At 42.3% G+C, this 22,401-nt stretch overlaps 1 protein-coding gene across 1 annotated transcript in view; it reads right to left on the bottom strand.

Annotated features, from left to right (window-relative positions):
* The window catches only part of LOC124616145 (synaptic vesicle glycoprotein 2C-like), a 408,872-nt gene that overhangs the window by 82,180 nt on the left and 304,291 nt on the right, over positions 1-22,401 (bottom strand). Inside the window, exon 6 of the mRNA XM_047144418.1 lies at positions 10,518-10,762. Coding sequence (XP_047000374.1) covers positions 10,518-10,762 — 245 coding nt within the window. The remainder of the gene's footprint in view (positions 1-10,517; positions 10,763-22,401) is intronic.

The following is a 22,401-nucleotide window of genomic DNA, read 5'->3' on the forward strand; positions in this document are numbered from 1 at the left end:
CCTAATGTAAGCATGTAGGTTGCCACACGTAGCACTTCGAGAGATTTTGAAGCGCTTCACTACATGCTGTGACACACCACCAAACGAGTCACACGAATCGTCACACACAAGCGCACTAATGCGGTATCACCACTAACGACGACAGATAAACCACAAATGTCATTAGGATGAACATGGGTAGAGAGCTCGTAAGTGGCGCCTGCTAACGGAGAGGTATGCTGAGCCGGTGGGGTGGGGAAACCGTAGCACAGTGAGGGTGGCGTGCTGCGAGTAGAGGGGTGAGTTTCAGATGGTGAAGTCTGAGTGGGCGTGGCAGGAACCTGAGGGATGCACCAGTTAGAAGAGTGGCGCGGTGTGCTGTCACATGAAGATGGAACTGTTATATTAGAGCCCTGGGAGCTGGGGCCTCTGCTATGGGAGCCAGGAGGCGGAAAACCCCAGAATGAGTGTGGGGTCATTGAAGGGGCCAGTGTAGGTGTGAGTTTACTCGAATCATGAGCAGAGGAAAAAGGCCGAGGGTGGCCAGAGAGCGTGGTCTCTTCAACGGTGGGTGAGGTAGGGGAAAACTTGATGCAAGCAGGTTTAACCCTGTTATGGGAGACAGTAGTTACAGAGCCCTTAATTACGATGTCCATTGTGTTACTGGTTCGTTTGACAACTCTGTACGGGCCTATGTAAGGGGGCTGTAACAGGGCTTTTACAGTGTCGTCGCAAAGGAACACAAATTCACAAGTGTCGACTGCCTTGGGAGCATATGTGGGCGGCTGAGTGTGGCTGGAAGGGGGCGGTGGTTGAAGCTTGTTACAGTGGAACCTCACTCGCTCTACCAAGGACAGCAGTTCGGACGTTTTGGCGACTGGAGTAGGAGCGACAAGTTCGCCCGGCAGTGTAAGGGACTGGCAGTAGACGAACTCGGCCACTGAGAGTTAAGGTTTTCCTTGTAAGTGGTCCGCAAACCGAGTAAAATGAATGGCAGGGCTTCTGTCCAAAGGAGGCCATGGCAATGTAGGGCCGTCTTAAGCGTCCTATGCCAATGTTCCAAGAGACCGTTGTTTTGGGGGTGGTATGCTGTTGAATGAATTTTCTTGATGCCAACAGCCTACATATTTCAGAAAACAAGGCAGACTCAAATTGATGGCCTTGGTCAGTCGTCAAGTAAACAGGGCAGCCAAAGAGTGAAATCCAAGTGTCTATGAAGGATCGTGCCACTGATTCGGATGTAATATTGGGTAGCGGGGCAGCTTCCACCCAACCAGTGGTTCTGTCTATAATAGACAGCATGTATCTGTAACCCTTGGAGGGGGTGAGGGGGCCTGCCAAGTCGATGTGAATGTGCTGGAAGCGACTGGGAGGAGCGGTGAAGCTGCCTAGTGGGGGCGATGTGTGCCGCAAAACTTTATTTTGTTAGCACGGAATGCAGGCAAGAGCCCAGGCTTGGCAGTCGCGATGCATGTCACGCCAGACGAAGCACTCTGAAATAAGCCTGGTAGAGGCTCTCACACCTGGATGAGCTAGGTTGTGTAATTTGTTGAACACTTTAATCTGTAGAGGTTTGGGTATGAAGGGACACAGCGAACCAGTTGATTCGTCATACCAAACCTCGCCTATGACACTGGGAAAGGTGGATCGCACAGGTTTGAGTGACGAGCTGTGCTCGGAAATAAGGTCCATCGTGTCCATGTCGGCAGACTGCAGCTGAGGCAAGTTATAGAGGTCTATCAGAGTTGTGAGAGCGCCGACACGAGACAAAAAATCTGTGACCACATTATCTGCACCCTTCATGTATCGTATGTCAGAGGTAAACTGCAATATAAAGTCCAAATGATGGAAGCGTCTAGGTGGAGGGTCAGTCGGGGGGGTTCTTTACAGCAGCAACCAAAGGTTTATGGTCGGTTAAAATGTAGAAGTCCCTACCCTCAACCTCGGTGCGAAAGTGTTTCACAGCCTTGTAAACTGACAAGAGCTCCCTATCAAAGGCTGAGTACTTTTTTTGAGCACCATTGAGCTTCTTAGAAAAGAACTGCAAAGGAGAGGTAGTATCTCTGACGGTTTGAGGACAGCACCTACTGCGGTATCACTGGCATCCGCAGTAATAAAAAATGTAGCGTCCGGATGCGGGTGGGCAACAGTCGCTGCGTTTGCTGGTAGGTGCTTCAGTTTGTCAAAAGCTTGTTCTGTGGCAAGGGTCCAGGGGACTGGGCGGATACCGGTCGTACTTTTGCCAGCAAGGGTGTCTGTTAAGGGGGCCTGAACCTCAGCTGCAGCAGGCAAGTGCTTCCTGTAACAGTTGACTGTTCCGATGAACCTGTGCAGCTCCTTAAACGAGTTAGGGCGTGGCAAATCCAAAACGGGTTTGATTTTATCCTCGGGAGGAGTGAGGCCCTTAGCTGACACGATGTAGCCTAAGAATCTTACCGAAGTCTGGTGCACCTGGAGCTTATTATTCAGTTCAACACCGGTAGCGGTAAGAGTGTTTTTAACTGTCTGCAAATGTTCCTTAATCTTTTGCAAAGTAGGACTGAAAATAAGTATGTCGTCCAAGTAAACGAAACAAAAATCCAGATGAAACAACACCTTGTTTAAGAATCTCTGCGAAGTTTGTGCAGCGTTTCGGAGGCCAAAGGGCACGAACCAGTACTGGAAAAGGCCGAAAGGTGTTGTAACAGCTGTCTTTTCAATATCCTCTGGTGCTATCAGAATTTGATGATAGGCCCTCCTACAGTCCACTACCGAGAAATATTTGGCGCCTGCAAGAGCATGGTTAAAATCCGCGATGTTAGGAACCGGGTACTTGTCTATGATAGTACGAGAGTTCAATTTAGTATAGTCGCCAACCACACGCCAGGTGCCATCGCTTTTTGTGACAAAGTGGATAGGCGAGGCCCAGTATCCGGCAGATGGTTCGATGATGCCGGCTGTTAAAGAGACCGTCTAATTGTTCGGGAGCCACTTTTATGAGTTCTGGCTTGAGATGGGGAGGTCGGGAAGAGATAGGCAGTCCGTCTTGGATGCAAAGTTTGTGGGCGGTGCCATCTGTAACCACGGAAATGCGCGACGCAGTACACGAGGCACCTGTCTGTGGTATAGCATGCGCGGGAACCGCTAGATTGGGTTGTGGCGTGGACAGCGAAAGTTTGCATAAGTGCCAACTGTTGGGTGGCTCGGAGAGACGAACAAGTCAGCTATGTGAAACAAGCTTGGTACACTGTTTATTAGTAACCGAAGGCGCCGCTGTCGAGCTTGGTGGCAGTAGCGGGTGTGAATGAACAGCTGATGGCAGTAAATCAAAAACATTAACCTGCACTTGGGAAGTTAGCTGCCCAAGCGAGGAGGGGGATGAACGTGCGCTTGAATTAACACAGTTAGAGCTGGCGGGAGTGCGGACACTGTACAGTTTATGTGGCACACGGTCACAAATGCACTCGGGTGCGAGAACACTGTAGTGGCACCGACTAACCTTGCGTGTTACCAAGGCGGCGTCTGCTGCAAGCTGCTGCCGTGCTGAAGATAACTTGTTACTTAAGTCGTTAAAGTGACAGTGTAGCTCAAGTTGTTCCAAGTGCAGGCATGTAGACTCGACACGCTCTGTGAGCCTCTTATTTGTCCATGACAAGAGCTCGGAGGAGGGGTTATTACACTTCCTAGCCAGGTGGACCTGTTTAGCAGTACTACTGACACTCGACGAAGTGTTGGAAACTGGCATAGCTGCCGGACTGCTGGGCATGGCATTCACGTATTAGAGTGGAATAAGCTCGGTCGGTGGTGCGCAAGCGTTCGCTATTTGGTCTATCTTCATAGGCGGAGATGGTCGTTTGGTCAGACAGACGCAGCTTTTCCGTCCAAATCTCAGTGAGCGTGGCATCTGGCATGTCGCATTCACCAACGAGAAGTCGAAGGCATGGCCACAGCTGGGACGGAGATCTGTCGCCGAGCTTCATAGACGAGCTGTCGAACGTTTTCTCTTCTTGTCTTGGGGACATGTTCCAGTATTGCTTATTTAGCCGTAGCGTACTTCTCGTTCGGAGGAGGTGACTTAACCAGGTCATGAATAAAGTCAACCAGGTCGTGGAGGTGGTGCATGAGGCATGTGAAACGGGCATTGTCATCAAGTTCACAGACACTGAAAGTTTGCTCGGCCAGGTTGAACCACAATTCCGAGTGGGCAGGTTTGAATGCCGGAAGTTTCGGTAGATTCGACGAACTGGCGGTCGAAGAATGCAGGCAGCCGTTCGCAGAAGCATGAGTAGGCAAGTCAAAGGTAGCTCTGCATCGTGAGGGCGGTAGAGAGGAAGCAGACGTGCCGGCTGTGTTCATAGTAGTTGGAGGGGAAGCGAAATCCGTTAGCAGGAAGCACGGCATGGAGCGAAGCGGCACCGGTTGTTGCGGCGGAAGGTAAAAGTGGTCACGGCGGTTGTTCAACGGGTTATTATGCAATTGGTTCTCCACATCTGCAGCGAAATTGTCCATCACAGAGTCACTGATGAGCCTGGTGGAACCTGATGCACTCAAATTACTGCACTGATGAACAATCGAAGTAACAGGCTGGCGAATGTCATTCACGTAGTGTGCAACTGGCGCGGAGTGATACACATGTGGAGCTTTCACATTCAAAAAGGCGTCCTGTTGTGGCACATTATGAAAACTATGCTCCCCACTATTTACAGTACTTGCATTAAAGTTTGGTATCAGTGTGCAGTGGTTTCTTGTACTGCTGTGCAGCGAAAACTGAAGCACTTCTGGGCTAACAAAGCCGCAGTCGGAGACCGCTGGCGTCATTTTCAAAACCACTGCACCTGACGAGGTCCCTGGGTTCTCGAGGCTATAGGACTGCGGAAATTCACGTCGGGCACCGACTACAGCTGATGTGTTTGAATTTAGTTGCAGTTGCTGATGAAAACCGGGCGGCGGCGGCGTGTTGAAGAAGGCCATTGTATAGCGGGCAAAGGTCCACTGGAATGTGGAAGCCAGCACGGTAGTCACTTTGTACTTGGTTTGACGGATTATTCGGCTTCGGGGTCACCATTGAAGGAGATATCAAGGTGGTAAGGTAATGACCACAGTTCTCTCTTCTAATCATCAATACTTTTATTACATGACAAACGTACAGGTCGAAGACTAGTTCGTAACTGAGGTACCAGAAGTATACAAAACAAAGATCAACTCGAAGACATAATACACGTATGATGTTCTGGCCTATTGATCCGTGGATCGATGCCAAATGTATGTAAGCATGATTATTTTGTATGTGTAGTATTAAGAATTTTTTTAAAATTTATTTCATTTTGAAAGAGGTCAGCTTGTTTCTAAATATTTAATTTTGTTCAAAAATAATTTTTTTCACAAAAATAAATGGGGGGGGGGGGGGGGGGGACATGAAACAAGCGCTGAATCATTTGAAACATACAGAGGTGAGCAAGTGTGCCGGGACCTACCCCAGTTCACAGTTACTAGTGCTACGCTGTCATAACATGCCTGTGCATAGCATACAAAGTATTGCACCATAATCTAAGGATAAATTAAAAATTAAAGTTGCTTTTCCAAACTTTGTTAGCATATGCTTCAGTATGTCAATGTTTACATTGTTAAATCTCAAAACAATCAGATACTATGTTTCCATAAATACATCATTTATATAATAGAAGGAAACATTCCACGTGGAAAAAATTATATATAAAAACAAAGATGAGGTGACTTACCGAACGAAAGCGCTGGCAGGTCGATAGACACACAAACATACACACAAAATTCAAGCTTTCGCAACAAACTGTTGCCTCATCAGGAAAGAGGGAAGGCGAGGGAAAGACGAAAGGATGTGGGTTTTAAGGGAGAGGGTAAGGAGTCATTCCAATCCCGGGAGCGGAAAGACTTACCTTAGGGGGAAAAAAGGACGGGTATACACTTGCACACACACACATATCCATCCACACATATACAGACACAAGCAGACATATTTAAAGACCAAAAATATATATATAAGTGGCACTAAATAATAAAGCTAAAAGCCAAAAACTGGTCAGAACGTGCAAATGTATGTCAAATTTAACTGCGACAAGTCTCAACATGATCAAAGCAATATTTTGTTAAAAATCGGCATTTTTACGAAAAATGGAAGGCGCTAAATATTAGATTTAGAAAGATGAAAATTAGTATGAAGCATCAGTTTGATATGAAAAGCTTAACTATGTGACCCCATTAAGCTACCTCTGATAATTTTCAAGTAATTTACTGAAAACTAAATTTGGAACAGAAACATCCTTATTTGTTATAGATTAAGTATCATTTATATTAATGATAGAAAGTTTTGATCACAGCACCTGATGAAACCCATTATATAATAGACTAATAACAAGCTTCAAGACTTTGATGGACATACCAATCAATACATGGTCTCAAAGATGTAGTTCAGAGGTCATGTTCTACTGTCAGTTCCATTCTAAATGGGAAAATTTATATGCTGGCAAGTTAAAACTTTTTCTGTAATTAAATCCAACTTAACTCCACTCATACATCTTTGCACAAACAAGAAGTGAACTCGTGAGCACCGTACACTGTCCTCAAACACTAAGATTTTGAGGAGATGTGTGTGTGTGACACCCGTAATGCTAACAAAACTGTGTGGCAAGTGGTGAGATTAACTTCCAGTTTTGTGGCGAGCAATTAACTCTGATTATTAAAAGTCAGGGCGAAAGACCATTTAATGGGAACTTGCCATAGAGGTCGCCTCAGAACTGCTCATAGTGCTGCTTACGACATTGTTATTATTTTCATCAGGAATTTTACTATGTTTTGCATGTGAACTTTTCTTAAATATAAATTGAATCAGTTAGACTCAAAAATTTTATTTGGAATTATAGTTGCTGATCCCACTGCGTAAACAGAGAGTAGAAACATTTATTTCAGTGAACAAAAAAGGAATGTGGGCTTGCAGACTGGAAACTATAGTCCGTACGCTCTCCATTGCTTCTGACTGACCACAAAAATAGTTGCCAGGCTCTTGTAACAGATGGTGTCGCCGCCCCACAGCATATACAGGGCGATCAAAAAGTCAGTATAAATTTGAAAACTTAACAAATCACGGAATAATGTAGATAGAGAGTTAAAAATTGACACACATGCTTAGAATGACATGGGGTTTTATTAGGGGAAAAAAAAGTTCACAAAATGTCCGACAGATGGCGCTGGACAGCAAAACATCAGTGCTACCGTGACAGGTGAGAGGTACATCGATATGTTACAGAATCGCATCATCCCCCGCCTGGCTGATAAACACCTGCTGGAACGTACAATGTTTAGGCAGGATGGCGCTCCACCCCATATTGCTAGACACGAGAAAGATCTCTTGCACGCGTCATGTGGTGATGATCGTGTGCTCAGCCGCCACTTTCATCATGCTTGGCCTCCCAGGTCCCCAGACCTCAGTCTGTGCGATTATTGGCTTTGCGGTTACCTGAAGTTACAAGTGTATCGTGATCGACCGACATCTCTAGGGATGCTGAAAGACAACATCCGACGCCAATGCCTCACCATAACTCTGGACATGCTTTACAGTGCTGTTCACAACATTATTCCTCAACTACAGCTATTGTTGAGGAATGATGGTGGACATACTGAGCATTTCCTGTAAAGATCATCATCTTTGCTTTGTCTTACTTTGTTATGCTAATTATTGCTAGTCTGATCAGATGATGCCCTTTTGTATTTTTTTAGTTCTAATAAAACCCCGTGTCATTCCAAGCATGTTTGTTAATTTGTGTCTCTCTATCTACATTATTCCATGGTTTATTCAGTTTTCAAATTTATACTGACTTTTTGATCACCCGGTATATACAGTCATTTTTCCCTTGCTCTGTTTTCAAGTGGAACAAAGAAGGAAATGACTTGTAGTGGTATAGGGTAACCTCTGCCAAGCACCATACAGTGGTTTGCGTAGTATGTATATAGATGTAGATGTAGAAATGCAATCAGTCTGCAACGGAGATTGCTTACAAAACACTCATGTGAGCCATCTAGAATACTGCTCAACTGTGTCGAATACACACCAAATAGGACTTATGGGATACCGAAGGTATACAAATGAGGGAAGCAAAAACAGTCACAGATTTGTTTGAACCATAGAAGATGTCCCTGGAGATGCTGGAGAAACTGAACTGGCAGACACCTGAAGACAGATGCAGGCTACCTTGAGAAAGTCTAGTTATAAACTTTCAAGAACTAGCTTTAAAAGATGAATCTCAGAATATACTATAATTCCCTACATATCATTCCCCCAAGGATTACAAGGTCAATTTAAGACTAACTTTACAGTGCACAGATGTGTTTATGCAATCATTCAAATGGTTCAAATGGCTCTGAGCACTATGGGACTCAACTGCTGTGGTCATAAGTCCCCTAGAACTTAGAACTACTTAAACCTAACTAACCTAAGGACATCACTCACATCCATGCCCGAGGCAGGATTCGAACCTCCAACCGTAGCGGTTGTGCGGTTCCAGACTGTAGCGCCTTTAACCGCTCGACCACTCCGGCCGGCTGCAATCATTCTTCCCATACTTTGTAAGTGAACAGAATGGGAAAAAGCCATAATAACTGGTAAAACAGGAAGTACCCTCTGCCAAGTATTCATAGCATTTTGTAGATTATGGCTGTAGATGAGGATTAGTCACTCATTTTATGAATCATCCAGCTATCAAAATCAAAGGGATGAAGTGCGTGTTATCTGAATGATAACCAGCAACATTCAAATGCCAACAGTTTTTTCACCGATACACGTTTAGATAACTGGTAAGTGGTTATCTCCAAGAGGCAAAATATTTAGCACTGCCTACAGATACATATAAAAGTATACAGCATTACACTATTTTTATAACTATTAGTTCGAAAGCTAGGATAGTGTCACGTAACTTCCTTTTACGTGCAGGTATCGGTATTTTGCCTCCTAAAGGTACACCGTTCGGCAATGCGCCTATGACACAGACACCTCTACCTCCACTGGAATGTGATATGCTACCTGCCACCTAAGCTCTTGGGCATCTGGGGCAGCCTTGCACTTTGCCACCGTCCTGACAGTACAAGGTGAGGGTCCAGCCATATTTATCCTCACCTGGATATCAACAATCAACAGAAGACCATTACATCCTGGCCCTGAAGTGTGATGCAGCTTGACGTCTTCATAGCCCTGGCTGCCAGCCACACTTCCTGTGGCCAGGAAATGCAGGAACTTGGCAAAGCATAAGCAGCCACAGCAACAGTAGAATGCAAGTCAGCAAATGGAGACCACTACACTGGGGAAATGCTCTGATATTCTCGGCACTGTCAATCGATGATCATGAACAAGCCTTGATGAAAAAACCATTGTAACCGTCACTGGTGCTTTTTCACACCTTTCCTCAGCAGAGGATCCTAGCCCACACTAAGCCATCTTAAATACACATTTAGAAATGGCTCCAGATGTGTGGCCTCTACATCCACTCTGTTACCTGTGGAAGAATGCTACTACAGGCATACTAAGACTCCTGTCTAATCATCAAGTGTAGCATGTGGTTATTTAGAGAGATTCTGTCCATGTACATTTTTTTGATTTGTTATATTAGTTACTAATTTATGAATTCCATATAGTATGAAGCATTTAGTGCAAAAGCTTCTCCAGTGTGCCTGCAACACCGTATCTCCTCTAGTTTCAAAGGCATGCTAATGGAAGAGTGGAAATAATCTTTTGAAACAGCCTACTGGTGTTTCTTCTGATGCAGCTGCCTCACCTGCTCACTCTTCAGCTTGCCAACAGACTATCTCAACATTTTACAGTTTTATTAATGATTATTTTTGGAGAATGAATGCAACCAGCAAATCAACAGATCATATGACTAAAGTTTAGAACAGTCTGAACTAAGGTTTTTGATTAATTTGTCGAGGCATTCACAACATTTTGGCAATTTCAGCCAGGCACCTGGAAAGAGCTAGGGCTCATAAATAAAATCTGAAAGAAAGAAATTCAGTGTTTTGAACTGTGACAATTATTAAAACCAGTTTACAAGAATATTTTTTCCACATACCACTAAATTATAAGCAGTTAGCAAAAATAGAATAACCTGTGAAATTTAGAAGAAGAGGTAACAAGAACAAGCTCCAGTGTGTCATATTTAAAAAAGACTTAAACAACTTCATAGGAGAAAGAAAAGAAATATCCAAACATGTCACAGGCAGACTGGAAAAACAAAGGCTGGGTTTGTTTGGAAATCTCAGAATAATTGAAGAAGGCAAATAAACATTAAAATATGGAATTAGAATGCCATAAGTGGCTCCTTACATACTACCTGCATTAAATATCAAGGGCCATAAACTGAAGGGGATAATATATTTAGTTGAGACCTTAAACTTCTCTCTGGCTTCCTTTTAGAGCCGCTCAATAAATAACACATCATATATAATCTTTACTTTTGCTTCTTACAATGTTATTTATACTTTTTCTGAAGATATGTCTTTTTACAAAATGAAATGCTAAAAAAAGTTGTAATACTCACAGGGAAAGTTTTTGGATCGTTTCCTGTGTTGTACTTGTAAATCATTCGGAATACTTGAAGGGCTTCATCCAGCCGACCTTTTGTCATAAGAAATTTTGGAGTTTCAGCACATCCGGATATTATAAGTGCTGATAAGAAGCTCGGTATAGAGCCTACAGCTACAAATACTCTCCAAGAGTTGTAAGTCACATAACCACCAAAGAAAGACCATGACCAGGGAAGAGGAATTATTCCCCAGGCAATACCTGCCAAGTATCAAACATAAAGGTGAATAATGTAATAAAGGTCTGGAAAATTAATGCTGTAAATTAAAAATTGTGTGTTGTCAGAAGGTACAGATTTCACTTTAGTTACAAAAAGAATGTTCCCTAGATGCCTAGCACATACAAAGAAGGAGAAAGTGTGCAAGTGTGTGCATTCACTCACTCTCTCTCTCTCTAAACTCTATTTCCCTCCCACTTTGTTTAAAACCTTATCCCCACACCCCACTTTCTCTCTTCAAAACACTCAGTTCCCCTCTCTATCCTTTTGCTCTTTAAAACACTCTATCCCCTCAGTTTTCTGTTTGTTGCCTCAATTAATTCTTTGTCATTTCCACCACAAATTACATCATATCTTCTCCATTCATGTATCCCTTCTGCAGCCTCAACCTTTACTCTCCCAGCATACGCAACTACCTAGGTAACTACTTGTAAGGAGTGTTTCTGTGGGCACAGAAGAAAGACACACACACACACACACACACAAACACACACACACACACACACACACACACACACACACAGAGAGAGAGAGAGAGAGAGAGAGAGAGAGAGAGAGAGAGAGAGAGAGAGAGAGAGAGAGTAGGGGGTTCATGTAATAAAGGAGTGGTAAAACTATAAAAAGGAAAATCGAGGATGGAATAATGACAATATGATGAGAAGGATAGATTGCTAATCACCATACGGAGGAGATGTACACCAAAAAGATTGCTAAACATGTGAGATTTTGGCCAAAAGGACATCATCTAAAGCATACAATACATACACATTCACGTAAGCACAACTCTCTCACACATGACCATTGTCTCTAGCCACTGTGAACAGACTGTGAGGGACTGCACATGACGGGAGAAGCAATCTGGGTGGTAGGGGTTAGGAGGAGGCTGGGTGGGGAGGGGGAGCGATAGCAGGGTAGAGGTGGAGGACAGTAAAATGCTGCTTGTGGGAGCATGCAGGGATGTGACAGGGCAACTAGGTGCAGATGGTACGACAGATTGTGTGAGGGTGGTAAAGGAGAGAAGTAGAGGAGCAGGAAAAAGAGAGAGAGAAGTACAGGATGAGTGAAGAGAGAAAGAGAAGTAGAGAAGGGGGGAATAGAGAGAGAGAGAGAGAGAGAGAGAGAGAGAGAGAGAGAGAGAGAGAGACTATTGGATGAATTGGTGGAACAGAAGACTGTTATGCTGAAGTGGGAGCAGGGACAGTGATAGGTGGGTAAAGGAGAGGGACTAATGAAGGTCGAGGCCAGGGGATTTATGGGAATGTATCGTGTATTGCGGGAAAGCTGCCACCTGCGCAATTCAGAAAACCTGGTGTTGGTAAGAAGGATCCAGATGGCATAGGCTCTCATGCAGTCTTCGAAATAAAGAACACAGTGTTGGGCAGCATGCTCAGTGGCTAAGTTGTCCAGCTGTCTCTTGGCCTGTTTGTCAGTGGCCATTCATGTGGACAAAAGAGTGTAGCACAGTGGTTATGGCTTCAACACTACTGCTTCCACATATAGCCCTGCCTTTGATGGGGTAAATGACAGTTGAGACTGGACTGGAGTACATGGTTGTGGGAGGATGTATGGGACAGGTCTCGCATCTTGGTCTATTACTGGGTTTGAGCCATGAGGCAGTGGGTTGGAAACAAGGGTGGAGCAGGGATGGATGCATAGGTTCGCTGGCAGCAAATACCACTGTGGGAGGTGTGGCAAGGATAGTGGTCAGCATATTCCTCATTTCAGGACATGTCAAGAGGTTGTCAGAACCCTGACAGAAAATGTGATCCAGTTGCTCCATTAACAGGTAGTACTGGGTCACAAGGGGAACGCTCCTTGCGGCTGGATGATGGGACACTATGCGGTTGTGTGTGACTGAAGAGATAAGGTACAGGAGATCTGTTTCTGTACAGGTCCTATACACACTCCCACCAACACCTACACCAGTCCAGTTGCAAGCATCACCTATCCCATCACAGGCAGGGCTACCTGTGAAAGCAGTCATGTGATCTATGAGCCAAGCTGCAACCGCTGTGCTACATTCTGCATGGGCACGCCAAACAACGAGCTGTCTGTCCTCACAAATGGCCACAGATAAACTGTGGCCAAGAGACAGCTGGACCACCCAGTTACTAACCATGTCGCTCAACACAATGTACTTCACTTCAATGACTGTTTCACATCCTGTGCTATTTGTATTCTTCTTAGCAACACCAGCATTTATGATCTGCACAGGTGGAAACTCCCCTTGTAATATATCCTATGTTCTCATAACCTCCCTGGCCACAACCTTCATTAGTTCCTATCCTTCAGTCACCTATCCCCTTCCCTGGCCCCACTCCAGCACAACACCGCCTTCTATTCCATCAATGCACCTAAAGCCTCCCCCCCCCCCCCCCCTTCTCCTTCTCCTACCCTTCCTCAACTTTTCCCCTCGTCCCTCTATTTCCGCTCTTCTATTGCTCTTCTTTGCCACACCCCCCTGTCTAACCTCACAACTGCACCTAACTGCCCTATCCTATACCCGCCACATCCCAGCATGCTTCCACAAGCAGCACTTTACTGTCGCTCACCCCTAACCTGCTACCTCTCCCCACCCCACCTCAGTCTCAGCCTTGCTCCCACCACCCAGACTGAATCTACCATCACGTGCAGTCACATGCAGTCTGGTCTCAGTGGATTGAGACAGTGGTCATATGTGTGCAAGTTGTGTTTGCATGAATATGTGAGTGGTGCCTTTTCGCCAAAAGCTCACTCATTTAGCAATTTTTTGTTGTGCCTGTCTGTGACTCAAGCGCTCCTCTGTATGGTGAGTAGCAATCTATCCTTATCATGATATTGTCATTATTGCACCCTGGATTTTTAATTGTTTTTGCCCAGGGGCACCAGCTGAAGTTTGTCAGAGTTTCCATTGTTTGAGTGATAAAATTGTGTTTAATATAATTATACAATGTTTTGGATGGGCTTAGACACATTAGCAGAAGTTGCAACAGCAGACAGACAGCGTAATGCAAGCTGCCTCTGCCTGTTGGAGCAACACTGTTATAGCTACAACTGTAAATGGCCTTTGTTGGCTCTCTGGGGGAGATTGAAGATTTTTGTCTCATAGACCAGTTTTGTTGTTGTTCTTGATACAATCCTGGATGGATTTTTTTGAAAAGCTAAAATGTAAGGTTGGTCTCACATGAGGGTTATGGTATTTTAATGTAAAGTACTAGCCATTTTACTGTAAGTTTTTAGCACACACAGGCTGATACTTTTAATACATGGCCTTCAGGTACATAATTTCTGAAGATGCTTGTGCATTGAATGAGTGAAACATGTCATAATAAAGAAAAAATTACGTGTAACTTGTGGCTGCTCTGGGATTTTAAAACTGCACTAGGGACAGGGTGATTTCCAAAACATTATTGTTGAGGTGATCAAGTAATTTCATTGTGAATAGATTTGTTGCTATTCACACATTTTACCTTCCCTTTACATGTTAGTGACATGTAGCCAAATCAACTAATCACTGATGTTACAGCGGATGAATCTTACAATTTTTTTCCTTGAGAGTACTAGTGTTCAGTGCCACAATGAGAGTGGATGCTTTAACTAAATTCATTAAATTCAGTTTACCCCAGGGAAAGGAAACAACTGCCAGATTATAAAAGGAGGGATCAATATATGCAGTAGCACCAAATAACAGGTGACCACAACATCTGTGGCACGATCATACTACTGGTGATCTATTCAGAATAGAGTAAAAATTTAATTACCATTTCCTATTAATAATCAACAAGTTAAATCAAAATTTTAATGATACAGGGAACTATTTGAAAGTATTAAACTTGGCATTCCAAGATAATTATGTCACATGCAGCTACAGGAAATAATGAACTTGGAGCTGCATGCACATGTCTCAGTCTGTGATTAACAAAGTTGTGTATTCACTACTGTTTTTAGGTGCTGATGCAAATGTGGAGTTAATAGTTTAAAGTGCATTTTTTTAGACTGAATATAATAAATGTTTCATGAAATTATTTTCTGAATCTTTTGTTTCTCCTTTACAGTTCCAAAGTACATTATTTTCAGAATAGTTTACAAGGACTAGTGACGATGAACACAGTGTGCCACATTCCCAAGCAACTTAGCCACATTTACTGAGTGACACTAGCTCCTTGCAAGCTTCATTCACTACTTCATTCACTCTCTGTATTCCATAAGTTTCAGTTTGAACTAGAGAATTCAGGGATGTGGAATGAGCTAAAATATTAATTTTAGATTACTTTATAAGTACACACACACACACACACACACACACACACACACACACACACACAACCACCACCACCACCACCACCACCACCACCAGTCTCTTCTATGATTTGTTATGCTCATTTCCTCTGGTGTTTTGAAAGGTCCTTGCAAATTCATTTTTGCTGTGCATACATGGAATCAGATGGAACAATTACTGCTCATTACATGGTTTATGTATTGTCTAGCATCAATGGAAAATGCCAGTATGTTTCTCATTACATACCAAAAACTTTTAAATTTGAATTTCAAGTGCACATTTGGTTGAACGGATCAAAAATATTAAGGTCAACGTGATGAATTAACAGGTGTGGCAAAACTTAAAAAATAATCAGGACTTAAGCACCGAGAGAGTAGTGCTATTGCATGCTGGTTGCAATGGCACAGTGCAGCCTTGGATGGGAGACAAATTGCGTAAGCCACACAAGAACGATGTGACAAATAAATGTTTATTAATAAGATGAGTGCTGGAGTCTACTAGAATTTCCTTTTTTGACCAACCAGAAAGTCTCAGGACTGGTTTGTGCTAAGCTGCCTTCCTGCTAAACCACCATACTGCAGCATTAATCCATCATTTTTGGTATACTGGTTATTCGTCATGCTTTGATGTCCCTGGTAATACTTATAATTAAACTGAATATCATACTAGAATAATATGAAACCACTTCCTCAAATACACAAGTTAAATTCCACTTTAGAAACATTTTGTTTGTAATGAGAAACAAACTGAAGTTTTCCATAAATGCAGGGAATCACATGAAATGTGATGAGTAGTACACTTTTGGACTGACTCCTTATACAGATTGTGCAACTGAAAATTTCAAACACATGCCAAAAAACAAAATAAAATACACCTAATGACTCTTAAAAAGTAGGTAAATGTAAGGGAAAGACAGACTGCTATTTAGTGTAAAGATGCCATGTGAAGTTGCACATAGGCACAATTAAAAGACACTTACACATTAGCTCTCAGCCACAGCATTCACCAGAAAAAGAAGGAGAAACATACACACAAGCACACCTCACACCCACATGATGCCATCTCTAGTAGCTGGTCCGAGCTCTGTGTGTGTGTGTGTGTGTGTGTGTGTGTGTGTGTGTGTGTGTGTGTGTGTTTTGTGTGTGTGAGAGAGAGAGAGAGAGAGAGAGAGAGAGAGAGAGAGAGAGAGAGTAAGAGAGAGAGAGAGGTGTGCTTGCTTGTGTGAATGAATGTGCGTGTGTGTTTCTCTATCTTTTTCTCATTGGTGAAGGCTGTGACCAAAAGCTGATGTGTAAGTGTCTTTTGAGTGCCCATGTGCAACTTCACGTGTCATCTTTACTGTAAGTAGGAATCTATGTTTTCCTTACACTGTTAATATTCCAAGCTGGACTTTCCATTGTTTAAAAGTAACTAGTTTGGGAAAAAAAAAGAGAGGAAACAAAGAGGCTACTTCCCTCACACTTATAATATTAGTTGTTTTTAATTAATATTTCAAACCTATCATTGACGTAGCTTTCAAACATATGTTGGTGTATTTATTTATTTATTTAAACTGTGGTAAAGTTTAAAACAGTTTATTGTGGAAATTAATGTTAACTGACATTTACACCTGCAAATCCCAATATTCTGATTAATTATGCAAGGAGTGGCTAACAAAAGACACTTTTACTTTAGTTTCTAATATTTTAAGACTTCCAATTTCCTGACTGATGATTGCTGGCAACCTGTTGAGAACTTTGAATCAGAATATAAAACCACTTTCTAAACCACACATAGGGATTTGCATTTCACAAGGAAATATCTATTAACATCATCTTGCATTTCACATTTCACTCTAAATTTATATTAGTGGTATGCCCATAATGCTGATATTTTAAAGCACCTAATGAGGTTGGGCATTTAGGATTGTGCTTTACACTTTAAAAATCAGTTTTTATATGTTTTAACACCAGTGAAATAAAAATTACTGCAAATGAAGCTGCTTCCCCTGTTTGCCACATACCCCCTTTCACTATATTGTTTCAAGCCGGCTGTAATTTCTTTCGCTCATTCTTCCTTTAGTTTGTGTCATCAAATACCTTCAGGATTTTTCCTTTTTGCAATTTGGGGTGCTGTGAAATTTACTTACAATGGGGTAATCACCAAGCAATTTTGTATTTTATTTCAGCTTAGCTTACATAATAGGAGGGAGATTAGGGGTTACCATCCAGTCAACATCAAGGTCATTACAGACAGAGCACAAGCTTGGATTGTTTCAAGGATGGAGAAGGAAATCAGCTACTCCCTTTTAAAGGAATCATCCTGGCATTTCCCTGTAGTGATATAGGAAAATCACGGAACACCTAATTAAGGACGGCTGGACATGGATTTGAAACATCGTCCTCCTGAATGTAGTTCAGTATGCTCTTGCACAGTAGTAGGTGTTCCTATGACTGTAATTCATTGCAGAATTATGAAATTGTTTTAAATAAGCCAATAATGACATCCATGTGATATAATCAGTACTCTGTTATAGTTCATGGCTTTTTAAAAACATTACTTGGTTGGGTGTCATTACTGACCATTTGACCGACCATGCTGCTAGAGTACTTTTTTTTTTAACAAATAATGACCTTCCACTGATTTCCTACCCCTTTTTTTTCTTGGCTCCATCCAAAACACATACACTGATAAGATAAAACACTATGATCACTGTCCACCATGGCATTTGATGCCACCTGTTGGCAATGCGGCACCTGAAGCAATCACAAAAGCACCCTATTGAAGATATGGGCTGCACACAGGAAAATCCATTGAGATAAGTGACTTTTTACAAATAGCTCATGAACGAGTATCTCAAAAATGGCAATCCTGATCGAATGTTCATGTGCTACCATCTTGGAAATCTATGGCAAGAGGTAGAAGAACAGTGAAACTATCAATAGGCACTAAATGGTTGGACTTCCACAACTCTATAGAGAATGTGGAGTTCAGAGGATTGTCTGTTCCATAAAGTAGGATAGATGATAATCTGTGGCATCTCTACCAAAAGTTCATGATGCCGGTCCACACACAAGTGTTTCAGAGCACACTGCTCATCGTACATTGTTGAACGTGGAGCTCCACAGCAGATCACACCAACATGTTCACATGTTGACCCAACAATGTCATCAGTTATGATTGCATTGGGCATGGTTCCATTGGGATTCAACCATCGATCAGTGTAAATGAGTCAGCTCTTCGGGTAAAACAGATTTTTGCTACACTAGGTCAATGGTCATGTCCACAAACGCCATCATCAAGGTTAATGGTGGTTTGAAACGTGCAGCACACTATGGATACAGGGTGGTGGGAGCAGTATTATGCTCTGCGTGCCATTCTCCAGCACTTGCATGAGACCTGTGGTACTAATCAAACACATTCTAACAGCTGCAATCACCTGCATCCTTTAATGCATGATGTCTTCCCCAACAGCAATGTCATCTTTCAGCAGTATAACCGTTCATGTCTTGGAGTCAGAACTGTGCTACCACAGTTTGAGGAGCATTATAGTGAACTCACATTGATGTCTCAGTGACTAAATTTGCCTTACATAAATACTATGGAGACCATTTGGGTCACTATCAGGCGCAATCATTGTATACGTAAATGAATGGCTTGTTACTTACATGAATTATATGAGCTGTACGTAGAGGTCTTAATGCCACATACCTCCACAAACCTACCAAAAAACTGTCAGATACTTGATATGCAGAAGCAGTGATGTATTTCATTTCAAAGATGGATAAACAAGCTATTAAGTAGGTGGTCATAATGTTTTGGCTATCAGTGTATGCCTTGAAAAGCATCATCTCAACTAACCTCAAGAAGCTATGGTTTTCACAACAAGACTGGCAGAAACAAAACCATTTATGGTGCTTTCCCCTGTATACATTCAATATTCCATTTGTCATATTTGGTATGGGTTTCACACACAGGAGCAAATATTCTAGAATAGATCTGACAAGCATTCTATAAGCAATCTCCTATGTAGACTGATTTCATTTTCGCAGTATCCTACCAATGAAATGAAGTCTGCCACTTGCTTTGCCTATGACTGAGCCTGTTAAATTTCATAATTATATAAACTGTTACACCCCTGTACTTGTACGAGTGGACTGATTCCATTAGGGACACACTGATATTGTAGTGAATGAATAATACATTTCTCATATTTTGAAGTTCACAATTTTACATTTCTGAACAAGTAAAGCAAGTTGTCAATCTTTTCAGAACTTTGAAATCTTATCCAGATTTGACTGAAGCATTTATTATAGATAACAGCATTATCTGCCAGAAAATAAGGTTACTGTTAATATTGTTTGCCACATCATTAATGTACAACATGAACAACAGGGTCCCAACACAAATGAAGTTACTTCAACATCTTTTGAGGATTCTCCGTCCACGATAGCATGCTGCATCCTTCCAAGCTAAGAATCACACATTTCTTTTGGTATGGATTAGATTGGATTGATGGGGTTAAAGGGACCAAACTATGAGGTCATCAGTCCCCCCCCATCCCATATGTGTCAAGCCGAAAACAGTCTGGAGAGAACAGAAACAGCAGGCTAATCCTGATGAACCACATTTTAACTGATAATAAATAACACCAAGAGACAGAAGTAAGTAGAAGTGAGGGAGTAAGAGGGTACAGGTGGGCGAGTTGCTCCAGCCAGAAAGCACCTGGAGGCCCCCGGGTCATGTTATGTGATGGGAGGCGCATCCAACCCCTGTGTTTTTATCCTTCATTACCACAAGAGAACTAGCAACGCGGATAAGGTGATACAATCTCAGGAAAGAGAACAATGACAATGAGACAATAAATCAATAACAAATGTAAAAGAACAAGAAGAATTAAAAAGGTGGGCAGGGCAGGAGCAAGGCCAGACCACTGAGCAAGGGGTGCCGTTGATCCCCAGGGACAGAGCAGGCAAATGGGGCACCCTTCCAGCCCTCAAGCAGCTTACGAATTCAATATGCCCTACCTCAGACATGAGCAGAAGCCACCTTAATGGGTAAAAATGACTATATTTTTGTTAGTAAGTGTTAGTGTCAAACACTTTTCAGTAGTCCAAACTACTGGATATACACAACTGCAATAATATATGGATTTCAGGATGTCATGTGAGAAAAGCTCAGATTACATTTTCCATGACTGATGTTTTCAAAATCCACGCTGACTGGTAGGGAAGAGGTTATTTTGTTCAAGATAACTCATTACATTATCACATTTGAGTTCAGAATATGTCCTAAGATTCTACAAAGATAGATGCTGAAGATATTGCACAATAGTTTTTTTGCTTTGTAAACCACCTTTGCTACTTTGCTACCCTTCTAGTAAGATGGCATGACCTGTGTTTTCTTCAAACGACCTGGAAAAGTTGTGTGTTTAAGGGATTTATGGTACACTAGGATTATAAAGTGCTGTCTCAGCCACAAATCAGGTGTAGAATCTAATCGGGATGCCAATGGGCTCTGGAGCTTCATTAAGTTTTGAGAATTTCTGCTGACACATATATATTATATCATTCACGTTTGTAGTAATGCAAGAATTTTGGTAATGTAAATCACAGTTCATCAGAAAACAATTTTTTTATTATTAGTCACAAACATGATTACATAATAAATGTAGGAGTAAGTGAGTAATAATTACACGGTCTTTGAACAGGACACTGCAGGATTGATTGTTGTAAATATGTATTTTCATAATATTTCTATTTTTTGCTTTTTCTGAATAAGTAATTTTGTAGTGACATTGGTCCCAGAGGTCAATATGAACAAGTTAAAGCAAATACTAACAACACTAACCATGTATAATGTCTTTGTATTCTACCTTGTCTCTGTCTAGTGCACTGTGAACTTGCGGACTTTTTATGATAGCACATATGTTTCGAGTTGTGTAATAATTTATATTAAAACAGTTGGTTGCATTTCTTGGTGTCAGTGAGAAGATCTTATTCTGCCCACACACCACCACAGATAAAACCACACTGGTGACATGATACCTGTACAATTTCTATGGACTTATGAAATGCAGAGCCCTATCTTCCCATCAAACAATGGACATTGTGAATTAACATAGGGTATTGCGACCTTTTGCCTATGTTGATTGTGCTTGTAGTGGTTTGTGTGATGCAATGAACAATATGGGACAATACAAGCCCGACATTGCATGTGAAAGTGATAACAACCCCCTTCCAACTCTTGGACAGCACACATCACAGTTCTATGTTATTTTCCATGGAACTTCTAGACTTCTTTCCAACAGAGGAGTAAAAGCAATTGATACTAGCAGGTGTTACTGGACATACATCAGATTTTTGTGCCCAAATAAACTGCCACAGTTTCTGCCAAAGCAACCACAAACTTGGTTCACAACTGTAAAATCTGCATTTTCAACTCACAGTGTCATTGAGGATACAGAAAAATATTTGTCATTACTGTATAACATCAGGGGGCACACTTCTATCATTTATTATCGGCTACACAATCCTGTCACCACCTGATTTTTGCAGGTTCGAGATGGCTAAGTGGCCTTATTGCAAGGTTCATGCAAACAACAAATCTGCCAGGCAGATTTATAAGAGCAGTTGAGTAGACAGGCTCCTTCACAGTTTTGATACCATCCACAAACTTTGGTAGATCCTCCTAAGTTAATACAAGACAATACACTGGTGGGTAACATGGGTAAACTAATTGCCTCATGTTATTAAAGTGTCCTTGATAACAAATGAAGGCCAAATTCTTCCAATGAATCACGGCACCCCCTCCACAGGCTGATGTCTTGCAGCTCCTGAGGTGCAATGCAATAGGCTGACAATAACCGTCTAACACCGCATGCTACTCAGAGTTCTGACAGCAACAGACAAAGAGCACTTGGGGTGCTAGTTCCGTGCTCATTTCGGTGCTGCCCCACTCGAGTGGACTTCTTCGTGCAAGCACCCAAACGTCACTTGCAATCTTCAGTAAGCGTAAGAGCTCACAGAATTAAGAAAGTATGCCGAGGCACTATGCACATAAATCATACTAATTTTCTTCACACATCCAGCCACAATGGCCACCTCTACATTCTCAAGATGACAACCGAACAATATTTTCTAGTCAACTCATGTTCTCAGATAAACACGATCCCCAGCAAAACTGTCAGTCCTCACACCACAGAAGCCTTGCTACAGACACTACAGAAGCCTTGCTATGGCTAAGGACTGTGACTGCTTCACCTATAATGATGTACCATTCCAATACCTGCACTGCTGACTTAGATCGTGGCAAAATATTTATGATGACGTTAATGAATCTCTGTTTGGGGCTGACTTTCTCTATCATTATCACGGTTCCCTGCCA

Source organism: Schistocerca americana, chromosome 5, assembly GCF_021461395.2.
Source record: "Schistocerca americana isolate TAMUIC-IGC-003095 chromosome 5, iqSchAmer2.1, whole genome shotgun sequence".
Taxonomy (NCBI): Eukaryota; Metazoa; Arthropoda; class Insecta; order Orthoptera; family Acrididae; genus Schistocerca; species Schistocerca americana.